At 34.1% G+C, this 14948-nt stretch overlaps 1 protein-coding gene across 4 annotated transcripts in view; it reads left to right on the top strand.

Moving 5' to 3' along the window:
• ARID4B (AT-rich interaction domain 4B) overlaps positions 1-14948 on the top strand; it is a 140453-nt gene that overhangs the window by 84708 nt on the left and 40797 nt on the right. For all 4 annotated transcript variants that reach the window (XM_037037328.1, XM_037037329.1, XM_037037326.1 and 1 more), the window contains exons 9-16: positions 693-772; positions 2671-2747; positions 4593-4747; positions 7864-7936; positions 9866-9960; positions 10957-11054; positions 11487-11730; positions 12038-12213. In XM_037037328.1, coding sequence (XP_036893223.1) covers positions 693-772; positions 2671-2747; positions 4593-4747; positions 7864-7936; positions 9866-9960; positions 10957-11054; positions 11487-11730; positions 12038-12213 — 998 coding nt within the window. The remainder of the gene's footprint in view (positions 1-692; positions 773-2670; positions 2748-4592; positions 4748-7863; positions 7937-9865; positions 9961-10956; positions 11055-11486; positions 11731-12037; positions 12214-14948) is intronic.

Below are 14948 nucleotides of genomic sequence, written 5' to 3'. Positions count from 1 at the left end.
TGTATACCTAGAGGACTGTCGAGGAGTTAGAATAATCAAAATTCATAGGCCTCTTGCATTGGCATTGCTTTGGGAAGACATGCTTTATCCTCACTGTGAATAACAGCTGAGGCGATTTCAAATAGAATAAACTTCTAGTGTTCGTAATAAATCTTATACAGACTCTAGAAAGGTACCCACTTGGAAATGTTTACTTTTTAGGCGGAGTAGTATATGAAGAAGTGTAATAAGTGTTAAAGTATATACTTAAATGTAAATAATAGCAGAACCTTATCTCGGTCTTTTTTTTTTTTAGGATGGAGACTGCTCTGATTAAGGTTCTAATATCTGATCCCATTTGGGTTCCTGTTCTCCTCTCAGCCGTGATGCAGACTCTCGGCTAAGGCCGTAGCTTTCCATGTCTGGCTAGGAAATGGCCCACAGCTTTAGTCCAGTTGGAGCCAGGCTTTTGCTTTCAGCACCAAGCCTATGCGGAAACAGTGCGGGCGACCAGAGGCAGGGAGGGTGTAGGATAGAAATTTAAGGTTACTTATCTGTGTTCTCACGTGTATGTGTGCCTGTTTGCCCTAAAACTAAATTTATTTTGTAAACTAAGCTGAAACTGTTTCATAAAAGGCTTTAAATAACTGGTGCTTATGTAACTCTCTATAAATATTCTTTTAGTTATAATAGTTTTGTACTTTTTTTAAAAGGTGGTTTGTCCTGATTGTAGTGATGAAATTGCTGTGAAAAAAGATAATATTCTTGTTCGATCTTTCAAAGATGGCAAATTGTAAGTATAATTCATTTGGTATGAAAAATATGCTGTTTTTCCAAATTAGGGTGATAAATGATAAATTTGTTATTTCCAGTGACCTTACTGTCTTACTTTTTATCATTCAGAATGTTTCAGCATATGAACATTTTTCATATTGTTATTGTGTGTAGTTTTAGAGTATGTCTTTCCTTGTTTGTTTTGGTTTGTGCTAAACTGTACTCCTCGTACTAAGTTGTGAATTTTGCCTGGTGATTTGTTGAGGCAGATTTGATATAGCTATCATATCTAACACTTGATTGATATGTTAATTGATATATTTATTATTTTTGAATGTCTTAATAGGAATCTTCAATATTTTTCATTATGTGTAAATGGTTGTGTTGATAACCTGTTGTATAACATTGACCTCTAGTCATCTGAGGATTAAATGGGTTGCTATACATGTATGTTAAGTGTAAGAAAGCGATTTTTCAAGTTCTAAGAACTTTCTTAGAACTGAGTTACAAATTTCTATGGGTTTTCTTTTTCCTCTAAGAATTATGACCAGGAAAACCATATATTTTATACTCTGACTTACAGAGTGATCATACAGGGTCCAACACAAGTAATACCCCCTTTTGATCGCAAAATGTTTGATCACAAAATCATAAACATGTAATTCAGTAATATAGCAGTATCAAACCATATGCCTTTTTAGGTGAAATGGTTCAAATTAAAACCATAAATTATTACACCCATATTATTACCTAGCCAACCACATTCAAGGAGGCCTTACTTCTGCTGGAACCTGTATTTTAAAAGGATATTGATGTTTTAAGATTGGTGTTTGGGTTTTCAAGTTCTGAAAAGTGATTTTTAAAAACAATCTATGAAAATCATGTTAACAAAATTGAGTTAATCAGAAATTTAAACCTGGAGATTGAATACTGCTTTGATGATGTTAAGAAATTATTAACTTTAAGATGTGATAATGGTATGATTGTATTTTTAAGAAGAATTTTAAAGCTCCATAATGAAATGTCATAAATTAAATTATATAACGCCTGAGACTGGCTTTAGAATAATCCAGTTGCAATGGGAGGGAATAGCCAGGGGTGTAGATGAAGCAGTGATGATGAGTTCATGATTATTGTACTGGGTGATGGGTATGTAGGGACTCATTGCAGAATCCAATCACTTTTGTGTATATTTGAAATTTTTAAAATAAAAAGTTAAAAGACATAGGCAAGCTGGAAAAAGTGTTTGGAATAGTTTTCAGGCTTTTGTGGCTTGAATGACACAAGCCAAGTGCAGGAAAGCTGAATAATGATTTATTAGTGTAAAATAGGAAATACGTATAATGTATGATAGAACCTCTTACAGTTATTTGCACCTTTATAGTTGAGGCATTACACAAAGTATTTTAAATCATATGTTACACGTTTGCTTGTGAATCTAAATACAATGTAAAAAACTGTTAGAGGAACATATACACAATAAACTAGCACATTTTCTTCCAATATTAAAGTTAGTAATTTCTTATGATTGTCCCAAGATAATGGCAGATTCTTACTGTTTGACTTCTTAATTACTGGGTTCATGCATTCTGCTCTCCAAACATTTCATTTATTGTTATTTTTAGTAATTCAGTATTTTACGTTTTCCATTTAGCTAGGGACCGTCGATATTTGAGAATACCTGTTGTTTATAAAACACTTCTTAAAGGTGGGGTCCTTTTGTAGATGATGTTTACGTACATTAAGCTCCTACCCAACATTTTATTTGGAACTTGCAACCCTGCATGCACTCGCTTTCACTGTAAATGTCAGTATTCCCATATTTTCAGTAGCTTTCTGTGGTGTGTAGTTAGGCTGTTCATTAACATCTGTTGTGTTTTTGTGTTTTTTTTCTTTAAAATTAAAAAAACAATACAGTACTTCAGTACCAAGAAAGGATGTCCACGAAATTACTAGTGACACTGCACCAAAGCCTGATGCTGTTTTAAAGCAAGGTAAGGGTAATCTTGGAATAAATGACAATTAATTTAAACACTGATAAAGTGTTTTTGAAGATTAAATTTTCTTTTGCTCTTTAAAGAATGTTTTTTCAAAGTAGTCTTTAAAGTTATACTTGGTTCTCTGTGACTTTGACTTTTGTAAACATATGTATCTTTTTTTTTGGCGGCTTTTTCTTTTTTTAAATCACACAGAGTAGGTAGAATTACAGCAATACCTGTAGTTTTTTATTTTTTCCCCCCAGAGATTCTTTGTTATGTATTTTTAGATAGATGGGAAGGGAGGAAGAAAGAAAGGGAGAAAAACATCGATGTGTGAAAGATATGTCAACCAGTTGTCTCTTGCGTGTTCCCAACTGGGGACCTGGCCTGCAACCCAGGCATGTGCCCTGACTGGGAACCAAACTGTTGATCCTTTGGTTTGTAGGCTGGCGCTCAGACCACTGAACCAGGGCCCATGTGTCTTTCGTTATCATAGGTTTCCCTTTTCTTTTCCTAGCTTACTATTATTTAAAAGTGTAAAAGAACTATATCAGCAGCTGTTATTATAGTGTGGCTTTTGCCTTTAAATAAAATGTTAGTTCCTAAGGATGGTAGAAACAGGAATCAAAGTAATTTTGATTTGGCATTTCCTGTAATGTAACAATTATTTTGTTATGTTGTCATGTTGTGTCATGTTATGTGACACTATGTTATAGTAGATGCTGTAATTGCATTTCTTACTGGATTTTTGCCATTTTGAATGGCTGTGCATTTTTCTCTTTGTGTATATTCATCAAATCCAGTCAGTGATGTGCTGTGTAGACTTGTTAAAAATCATAAAGAATTTATGATTTAGTCCTCGCCAGCGTAGCTCAGTTGGTTGGGCATCATCCTACAAACTGAAAAGTTCCGGATTTGTGGGTTTGGTCCCCAGTCGGGGTGTGTGCAAGAGGCAGTTGATTAGTGTTTCTCTCTCTTTCTCCTTCCCTTCCCCTTTTTCTAGAATCAATAAAAGGAAAAAAAGGAAATTTTTTATTTAGAATTTGATTTATTTTCATGTATTGTAAAATGAGAATGACTATGTATGTGATTAAAATTGATGTTAATTGTTAATATAATTCAGGTTTAACTAGAGATGTAGAGGGCATATTTATAGTATATTTTCAGGTGTTGTGTGTTCATCACAACGGCTCTACCTGGTATGTAATACTGTTTTATTGTCACTTTGCTAGATAAACAATTAAAGATTTACCCATCTTAGTTCTGGTTGGGTGGCTCAGTTGGGTTGGAGCATCGTCCTGTGCACCAAAAGGTTGAGGGTTCAATATCTGGTCAGGGCACATGTCTAGGTTCCGGGTTCAGTCCCCAGTCAGAGTGTGTACAGGAGGCAACCAATATATCCAATATATTTCTCTCTCTCTCTCTCTCTCTCTCTCTCTCTCTCTCCCCTCTCCCTCCTTCTCTTCTTCCCTAAAAAAATCAATAAACATATTTTTGGATGAGAATTATTTTAAAAATTATAAACCAGAAAGATTTACCTATCTTAAAGTTGTTTTTAATAAATGTGCTTAATTTTTGTTTAAAAGAAGAAAACTGCTGTTTTCTCTTATATTTGTTTGAACCTAGGTCACCTTCCAATGGTGGCAATTTTGCCATCTATAAAAATGGCGGCTTGATGCTTAAGATTGTTGGGACTGAAGGAGCTGCTGCATGCGGCAGACAAGGAAGAGCAGTTGGCTCAGTGTCTGCTGCATAGCAGACACTTCCTGTCCAGAGTGTTCGCCCAGTAGTTATCTTTGTGTAGACAAGTCTGTTGTCCTATTATTTCTCCAGTTCACAGAGTTTATGATCTCTTTGCAGCCTTTGATCAGGCCCTTGAATTTCACAAAAGTAGAACTATTCCTGCTAACTGGAAGACTGAATTGAAAGAAGATAGCTCTAGCAGTGAAGCTGAGGAAGAAGAGGAAGAGGAAGATGATGAAAAAGAAAAGGAGGACAACAGCAGTGAGGAGGAGGTAAGTAAACGCAGTTGATGCCTTTTACATTAAAATTACAGTTGTGATGTGGCAGGGGGTAAAAAATTACAGTTGGGTTTCCTTTGTGAGTTAGGGTTGGCATAAAGTGATTTAATCACTTAAATAGTTTTAATATTAGAATTATTTAGTTTTAATAGTTTAGAATTACTTAGTTTTAATAATTCTAATAGTTTTAGAATTATTTCATAATAAAGTCATATTTGTGATACTCACCATGATCAAGTACTTTGCTTACTGTAAAATAGGCATTCGGTTTTGTGAAATTAAAAATAAGTATAGTTATCCCAGTAACTTCAGAAACATTTCTATTTTTTTTAAAAAATATTTATTAATTTTTAGAGAGAGGGGAAGGGAGGGAGAAATATCAGTGTGTGGTTGCCTCTCACATGCCTCCAACTGGGGACCTAGCCTGCAATGCAGGCATTGAACCAGTGACCTTTTGGTTCACAGGATAGCACTCAATCCATTGAGCCACACCAGCCAGGGCAACATTTCTTAATTTTGCTGTGCTTTTGGTTTATTAGATGATTAAAGAAATAGCCATGTAATATAGCAGAACTTTCATATGCTTTCACTGTTGTGTAAACAGCTGTCACTTTATATAGTGTTTATACTACATCTGCATATTTTATTGAAATACCCAGAATAGCATGAAATATATGTTCCATCTAGCATTGAAGAATAATCAGCAAAAAAGTAAAGATCAGTGATAATCTGAAGTGGTTTTATCTAATATAAATGGGTGGGTAGTTCTGATTAGATCATAAATAAGACATCTGAATTTATATGGATCAAGGAGCTGAAATTTTAGATTTAGTTGTAGCTGGTACTTTAGGTCTAGAGTGACAAGTACGAGAAAAGACGTTCATGATAGTACTAGTGACATCACACCGCTGTACTCTCTAGTGCTTTGTTGAATGACTTCATAAAAGTTTTAGGCGAGAGGTACAGATAGTGAAGTCATCTATTTGATCATGAAGTGAATTGTATTTAATATTTTCAGCAAATTAAATTAATGTCAATATGTAATGTTTTAAGTAAGTTATGGAATTCTGCTATCTAACTGTAGTAAACCACTATTAATGACATGGGGTTGTTTTAGAGTTTAATGATATGATGATCTATAATGACAGTGTGCAGTGTAAGTTTCCCTGGCTCTAGTTCTGTCGCATACAGCTTTCTATTTAGAAATCCCATGCTTGAAACCTTTCAAGTGGATTCTTACTCTGAAAGTCAAGCTTCACTTATAAGATCTCCTTTGTAATCCAAACCCTGCCTTTTTTCTTTCTTTTTTTTTTATTGTTTTGATATGTCTCCCCACTTGGAACTTTATGCTGTAACAGTGTAAGATTACATATCTGTTTCTATCCACTTTTGTACATATAGGACCTCTGCCCACAGTTCTCTTCTCTTCTTTCCCCCAGTCAGCCTGGCACACTCTTGTTCAGTTGTCATGTCAGCATTCTAAAGGGAAACCTTATTTGCTAGTCTAAACTACTACAGTTCCTTATACATATTTTGTCATTTGTGTGTATGCATACACATACATACATACATACGTAAGTACATTGATTTATGTCTGTTTCTTAACTCCCCAACTAATCTGTAGGAGGGTCCCTACCCTCGAGGGTGGGGACCTTGTCTTAGTGGGGCTCTCATATCCATAGTGTCTGACATCGTATGTAATATATAACATGGTCCATAAATGTTAATTATCAAACTTTTGGTGCTTAGATTTGTGTTTCACAAATGTTTTTGGAAGAGCAAATCTGGTTTCCAGTGTAAAGATTTTCTTGTGTTATATACCAGGTGGGATTAAAATTTTTGCATCGGGAATAAATTTGGCAATTTATGAAAACCAGATACTATGCCATGGGAACATTTAAGATAATCTCTAGAAAACAGATTTTCTTAGACTTACATCAGACTACTTTACCAAAATACAACCTATATGGACTTTGTTTAAATTGAGAAATACAGATTTATCATAAGCAAATTAATAATTTATATTTATTTATTCTTCTCTGCCCAACTAGCAAAGCTAATTGTTTCTCCACTCGGGTTTTTGTTTTTAACTGGCCTTTCTCTGATGTGTTAGCTTTTAACATAGAGGGGTAAATTTCATTCAAGTGGCATTAGACATAAGATTTAAAAAAATGAAATTGATTTAGACTACTGATAGAAAAGTATGCTCCAAACTTTTAGTATTAGAAATACATCTGCCTCAGCCAGAGTAACTGTGAAGCCTCAGTGTCTGTTTTGTACCACTTTCTCTGCAGTTACTCCAAGTCAGTGTGCATTTTTCTTTCATTTGATTCACCACGTGACCTAGTACCTCCACTTACTGGTGCTCATTGAATGTTTGTTGAGTGGATGATAGTCACTGAATCGATGAGTTCCTCAGTCTCACCTACTACCCTGCTCCTTGCAGGTTGCTTCAGGACCAGCTCCCTACTGCCACAGGCCCTGGCCACAGCAGCAAGAAGCTAGTCCTTCCCTTGTAATTGATAAATCGGGGAACTATTTTATTACTTGAAGATTTCCCTAAGTCTGAATCTTCAGGTATTGTAGATCAAGTTTGTTCCCCACTTCACTGATTTTACAAGCTCGAAGTACTATACAAGTGGGGCTGTGTGTAATGAGGGTACTTGTAGTTACAGCTCCTGGGACCCACACTTGCACAGTTCCATGAGGAGCAGTAATCGAGTCAGTTTTGGTGTTAAGTTTAAACCCTTGCCCTAATTTAACAGATGAGAGTAGGTCTTCTTGAGCCTGTGACTGTGACTTAAAGAATTGATCTCCTACATGGTAAAAAGTTGATGGACCATCTATGTACTCTTGTTTCTCAAATGAGAGTCTACATTTGGGATGGTGGCTATAGAGATACCTTTTAGGACATACTCCTCTCTAAAGAATAAAATGCCTACAGTTTTCTGGTTTTGAACAGCTTAGTACCAAGAAACAATTTTTAATTGTTAAACGCCTTTGAAATACTGTAACGAGTATTATTAGTCTTTGCTCTTGGTAGGAGATCTGCTTGTATTATTAAATGCTTAACTAAGGAAAATATTCTATTCTTCTGTGACTAAAATTAGGAAGAAATAGAACCATTTCCAGAAGAAAGGGAAAACTTTCTTCAGCAGTTGTACAAATTCATGGAGGATAGAGGTGAGTGTTTTTCTTTCTTTCCTTCGTTGTTAGTGATATAGGTATCAGATAAATAGCTAACACTTGGAAAATACTACTTCTGTTCATCAAGCTTCATGTCATCAAGCTCTGGTAATGACTGTCTTTTTGATTGCCAGTAGCATAGTGTCTATCACGTAGAAAATGGAATGAGGAATCTGTATTTTGATAGATATCATGGCCATGGACTCATACATGTCTGTGTTTTGTCCTTTTTTCACACCCATCAGTAGGGTCCCAAAGAACTCTTACACTAGGGACCAGCAGCAGAGTAGGAATCATAGTAGCACCATTGTATTTGCACCTGCACAGATGCCACTAAGTCTGAGGCCTCCTTCTCTAGAATCACTGTTGGATATACTTGGGCACGGGTGTGTGGTATGTGGCTAATTTCTTAAGATGGACCACAAGTCTTTTTATAAGAATTGACGCATACATAGAGGGCCAGAAATACAGAAGTGTGGCAGCATCTCAAGGTGATCCTTGGCTTAGCTTATTGAGTCTGCCTAATGTTGAAGACGGGTGGGTTGGGGGTAAGAGGAATGGGTGAATGAATACCTGCAGGGGTGACCGCGTCCTCTAGTGACTGTTCTTCGCTGCTGTTCAGAGTGTGGTTTCTCTTTCCTGGGAAGATGCGAGCAAGGGAGGGGAGTCAGGAGAGGCAGAAAGCTTTCTAGCTTGAGCAGAAGGGAAAAATGAATGAATAATATTTGGTAATTAATGATTTTTACATCCTTGTTTGCATTGCTGATGAGTAGAAACTGCTTTTGTCTTTTGCTCTTACAAGTGGTAATGGCTACTATAATGTAGTTATCCTTTATTTGATATACATTGTCCTCGATTCCTGTGTTATTTCTTTGTATGAATGGAGGCTTGGCCTAAGAAGGTAGGCTGTTTCTTAGGCTTTTGTATAAGATAAATTGGAAAGTAAAGAAAATGAATAAAATCTAATATTAGAATAGTGATAAAGTAAGATTATGCCATCATAAGTTTTTAGAAAGGGCCACAGGTTGTGTATATCTATTCTTCCTGTTATCTCCTCTACCACTTTCTAATGTTTGCTGGTTGTAAGTGTCCTTGCTCTGCGCTTTTTCCTTGTTAGAATGAAAGAAAACTATAGCTTTATGCGAGGAGCATTAAGAGTAGTAGTGATGTAGTAAAATGCAAAGAAAGTTTCACAAACATAGCTCTCACTGTGGAGCAGTTGCTCTTCATTCATTTCAATATTTTCTTCAGTTCTACCAAACCTTGTTTCCCTGATTTTTAAAATTTTTGTTTTGTTGATATTTTATTTTGCTTCTTGGTAGTCATTCTTTAACTCATCAGGGGAATGAAAGTGAAATGAAATCAAATAAGGTTTTGAAAGTTTGGTATGAGAAAAAAAATTTAAATGCAATGGGCTTAAGCAGTAGAGATGTTTTTGATTAACAAGGGATTTTTTTCCTTATATATACATGGTGGAGCAAAGTAGATTTATACTTGTGAGTTCTCAAGACCCATTTTATTCTTGTATTAGCATTTATTAATTGTGTTGTTTTCCATGAGAACAACCATGACCCTACTTTGCCTACCCTGAGTGCATGCATGCACACATGCACATGCTTTCAGCTCTGTTGGTGATGATGTGTGTAAATCTTGAAATTTTAAATAAAAAATTTAGTGTGGTTTTTTAAAATCTTCCAGTAGTATTTTAGTTTTTAAATTTTAGATTTTGATTGGGGGGGAGCGGGGAGAGAAAGACACACATCAATTCGTCGTTCCACTTATTCATACATTCACTGGTTGATTCTTGTATGTGCTCTGACCAGGATCAAACCTGCAACCTTGGCGTAACGGGTCGTTGCTCTAACCAACTGGGCTGCCTGGCCAGGGCTGTAGCGTGGTTTTAATATATTTTGTTTGCCTCAACAGGCACACCTATTAACAAACGACCTGTACTTGGATATCGAAATTTGAATCTGTTTAAGTTATTCAGGCTTGTACACAAACTTGGAGGATTTGATAATGTAAGTATTACGATTGGGAGTGAAACATGTTTTTTATCATGTTTTTTGATCAAAAATTTTCTATTCCAGTTAATAAAAATGGAAAGTACAAGTTAGAAACACAGCAGGCCTACTCAGACCAAATTTAAATTTAATTAAAGTTTTTTTAAAATGAGCTGATTTCCTGATAAGTTTGTTAGACTTTCATAAACCACCTGTGTATGTCTGAGTCACAGCATAACCATATATTGGTGGCAATTCTTGCTTTTTACGCCTTCCACTCGACTGGCAAGTCCTGGGGGGCAGGGGTCTGTGTTAGTGTTCTCCGTATCTTTCCATTGTGCCTTCCCTATATGTATATAAACATAGTATTTATATATACATGTGTGATATATAAATGTTTTATATTTATATGTGTTTTATATTTATATATCCATATATGTGTGTATGTGTGTGTATATATATTTACATATATATATATTTACACACACACACACACACACACATATATATATATATCAGAAAATCTTTTTTCGAGCTGAGGAAATTATCTTAAATTTGCCGTGATGTATAGGCCCATATGATTAAGACTACTCTGTGAAACAAATTTGTATAGAGTAAAATGCTTTAGTAAAATCCATAGAATTCTTTGACTTACTAGCTTTTAAGTTTTACGGGACATGATATATCATTTGAAAATTTTTATCTGTTTCTTCATTATAAATTTTGGTTTAGTAACCTGGATATTTTCTTATTTACTATAGCAGGGTTTATTTAAAAGTCAAATTGTCTAATATTTCAATGTTTGTAACTCTCTGAGATTTGTAAGTGTGCTAAAATTTAACTTTAAAATATTGCCAACCACTTTTTGATTTAGAATTCATTGAGATTGATATTTTTTATCCCTTTTGAGACTAGAACCAATAAACATAATTTATTTATATATATGATAGTTATCAAAATCCTGTTATGTTCCTACCTTTAATTTAGGAGTTTTCATTTCACTCTGTTTATTAGATTGAAAGTGGAGCTGTTTGGAAGCAAGTCTACCAAGATCTTGGAATCCCTGTTTTAAATTCAGCTGCAGGATACAATGTTAAATGTGCTTATAAAAAGTAAGTCACTGTACTTGATATAGCTATATTCAGTTTTTTTTGTCTAGAAGGCATGGAGGAATTTATTATAGAACTGAAACTAATTCTTCTAAGAAGAAATCAGAAATTTTTGCTATCGTAAGTGTTCCCTAAAGTGTGTTCTATGAATACTAGATCTATGGGACAGTCTGTGAAGAAAGGTTGTGGCCAAGTGTATTTGGGAAGTGCTTTGTAGTGGTTAAATGCCAAAGTTTTAAACTTCAACTAAACCTAAGTTTGAATCCTGGTTCTGTTTGGGTTTAAAAGATTGGGAAAAACTGAACTAGAATAAATTAGAATATTGATAAGGCTTAATATCTGAAAACTTAAAAGAAGTGAAGACATTTTTTAAAAACTCAGCTCTACAGTAATATTTTGAAATGTTTTTCCAAATATTTCTCTTCTTGTTTCTAGATACTTATATGGTTTTGAGGAGTACTGTAGGTCGGCCAGTATTGAATTTCAGATGGCACTGCCAGAGAAAGTTGTTAATAAGCCATGTAAGGAGTGTGAAAATGTAAAAGAAATAAAAGTCAAGGAAGAAAATGAACCAGAGATCAAAGAAATAAAGATTGAAGAGGAGGAAAAGATAATACTAAAAGAAGAAAAGTCTCCTGAAGATGATGTTGAAAGGAAGGAAAATATTAAACCCTCTCTGGTAAATCAGATACTGTCCTTTGCTGCCTTTGGTTCATTTTCTACATCCTCTGTAAAGTTTTTGTAGTTAGTTATTCTATAATTTTTTATTTTACTGTTTGTGCATTTTCTTCAGTAAGTGCTATTTTTCTGTTTAAAATAGCTGTTTGCTATTTTTGCCTGGTGTTTTAGTAATTGCAGGAGTTTTTTAAAATAATAATTTTCTCAGTATTAGTATTGGTTGGTACTTCCTTTTACTAACAAATAGATCATGGATTAGGTTGACAGTATTTAGTTTTGTTGGTTTAGTTGCTCTGATCTTTTTCTAGGGAAGTAAAAAGAATTTATTAGACTCTATACCTACACAAACTGATCAGGAAAAAGAAGTTAATATGAGAAAAACAGGAGAAAATGAAAATCTGGACAATAAAGATGATGAGATAACTGGGGTAGCTGAACCCCTCAGCATAAAGGTAGAAGCTGAAGAAGAAAAAGCAAAATCTGGGTAAGAAATTTGTTTTTGGTTAAGATGCATTTGGCTGAATAAATTCTTGTAATTTGCTCTTTATATCCGTGCGTATGTATAAATCTAATTTTGATTGATAAAACATGGAATAGTTGATTTGCATTTATTACATTAATAGCATTTTCCTCCTTCAGAGACCCTACTAATGTAAATGTGTAGCAAAATATCATAATTTTGATTCATTCTTCTTGCTCTCATCATGGAAATTTATAAAATTTTGAGCTAGAGAAAAGTACTTCTTACTGTAGTAAGCTCCGCTAAATAGCCAGATAATACAAACTTGGGGAGATGACTTTATGCAGTTTTATAGATGATATGTTGGTTACAGATTTTGACAGTTGTGTTCATTTCTTAAGCAAAAAATAAGAATGGAAAAGTGCTAATAATTAATTTTTAAAAGGCCAAAATTCTTATGCTGTGTTTTGTGTGATAGGAGCATTTACTTGTTTTGGTCATTTTGGAATGAAGAATTATTGAACAGTGTAACTTTATGCATTGCCAGCGGACCCCTTTATAGGTGATCTTTGATGTCTAATCTTATTTCCAAGGTTTAAAAAAACGTAAACATCCCTCATTGTTAGTAGTCTATTTAAGTAAGTACAGCAAATCTTCTTTAATCAATTTATTATTTTTCTGAAATTTGGCCAAAACACAAAGCCAAGGAGGAGGACGGTAAAAGAAGAACATGCTTAGATGAATGTAGTAAAAAGTGTTTGTTAATCTTTGCTACATATTTTTGTGTACAAATGTATATTTTAAGTATTCCATACTATTAGAAGTTGTTTTGATTACTAAGAACCTTAGTAAGTATTCAACCTTTTGCCTAAAATCTCTTGACATTTTTAGTGTTCTTCTGAAATTTTGACCTCAGCATACAGATAAACTTGGAAGAAAAAAAAGTGGGTTTAGGTGAATATAGTATAAGTGTTTGCTTATTATACTTGGTTAAAGTTCTATGTATGTGAATGTTTATTTGAAGTACTCCATGCTGCTACTGGAAACTACTTCAGGTAGTAAGAACTTAGTAAGGATTCACCCTTTTGCCTAAAAATTTGACTTTTAAATCTCTAAATATTTTTGTAGCATCTACTGTGTGGAAGGCACTCTGATAAGCCTATATTTTTTCTTTGTTACTAATAATTATCTTAATTTTTCAAATTAGTACTTTAAAATCCTATTTATTATAAATGTATTTTGTAGGTTTTTGGTAATTCATTCAATTTTTCACCTGTATGGCTTTTGTAGTTACTACAGATATCTATATGTTATACCACAAACTGAAATTACCCTAGTATGACTTCTCTAATTTGATAGGTGTTCTTTAGAAGTGTTGTGTGTTAAAATGTCCAAAAGCGATTTCTGAATTTTATTAGATCAGTGCAATAGAAAAATGTGCAATTATAAAGTATTAACATTTAAGTATTTTTTTAGTATGTCAACTTGTAAGTAATTAGCTACTACCAAGAGCTTTCAGTAACTTGCCTCCCTATTCCAGGAATGGGGATTAAATAAGATAATTGATTTCAAACACCTGGTTCAGTGTCTGGCCCCATAGTAGGTATTAATCACTTGTAGCTTTTTTCTTTAATGTGTTTCATTGTAAGGAGTGTGACATCAAACTGGGAAAATTTGATATTTCTTTGTAAATTCAGATGAAAAACTCTTGCTGGTGCATTTGGTTTCCCAAAATGTAGTTGTCTAAAAGATAAATGTGTGTGCGCGTGCGTGTGTAATGCATCCACCAACCTAATTTCTTTAACCTGTGTGCTGGTTCATTCTGTACTTTCAAAGGCATTCTTTCTTGGTATTCTATGTTCTAGCTGGCTTAGTGCATTTACCCCTGATTTTGCCACTGAGTTCTAAGAGTAGAATTTTCTATGGCTGACTGATTCAAGCCAGTAATTGTGTTGTTTGCTTCTTTATACTTCGGTGTGTTATTTACATGGCTTTTATTCGATTTTTGTCTGAAATTGATAGTAAATGTGAAATTTTTATTTTATTTTATTTTTGCTCTGATTTATTAATCCAGACTATTAGGTTTTTATTCCAGATTAAATAAAGGTTGTTCTGGCTGCCACTTAAAGTAGGGTTGTGCTCGCAGTTCTTGTCATTTACCAGTTGTGCTCAGCATATTATGTAATTAATGTAAGGTGCAGGTTAGAGTTTCTTCATTTTGAAAAAATTTTAGTCTCTTTATTCTGTATCTCTCTTATATGATGATTCTGAGGTGCATAACAAATCTCTTTGGTTATTTACCATAAATCTTTTGTTATGGTAACTATAATGCATTTCCTTCCTAATGTTTTAATTTTATATGTGTATATTGTATAATTATACATATAAAACATATAAATTTGTTCATAGCAATTTTATTATTCAGTGGAGGACCTCATTTATCGCTGCTCAGAAAAACAATAGAAACACACATTTTGTGGTGGTTACATTTGAAAATGTCTTGCTTTATCATGTGGATTACAATGTGCACAGGAAATTTCACTCTCATTCCTTCAAATTTTAGATGGAGCCTTCATTTGTGATGCTTACCCATTTTTGGTGCTCTTGGATGTAGTTAAGGTCTGTGAGATTAATTTATGAGAAAGAAACTATGGAAGAGGGTATAGGAGGGATAAATGGTATTGGAAAAAATACAATAAAAATAAAAATACAGTAGAAATAAATTTGTTAATAGCTTATTATCCACAGCACCCTTTCTG

The sequence above is a fragment of the Sturnira hondurensis genome, unplaced genomic scaffold (assembly GCF_014824575.4).
Source record: "Sturnira hondurensis isolate 20B ecotype Veracruz unplaced genomic scaffold, ASM1482457v3 Scaffold0022977, whole genome shotgun sequence".
NCBI classification, from domain to species: domain Eukaryota; kingdom Metazoa; phylum Chordata; class Mammalia; order Chiroptera; family Phyllostomidae; genus Sturnira; species Sturnira hondurensis.
The sequence above is the reverse complement of the archived record's forward strand: the minus strand, read 5'-3'. Positions and strand labels throughout refer to the sequence as shown.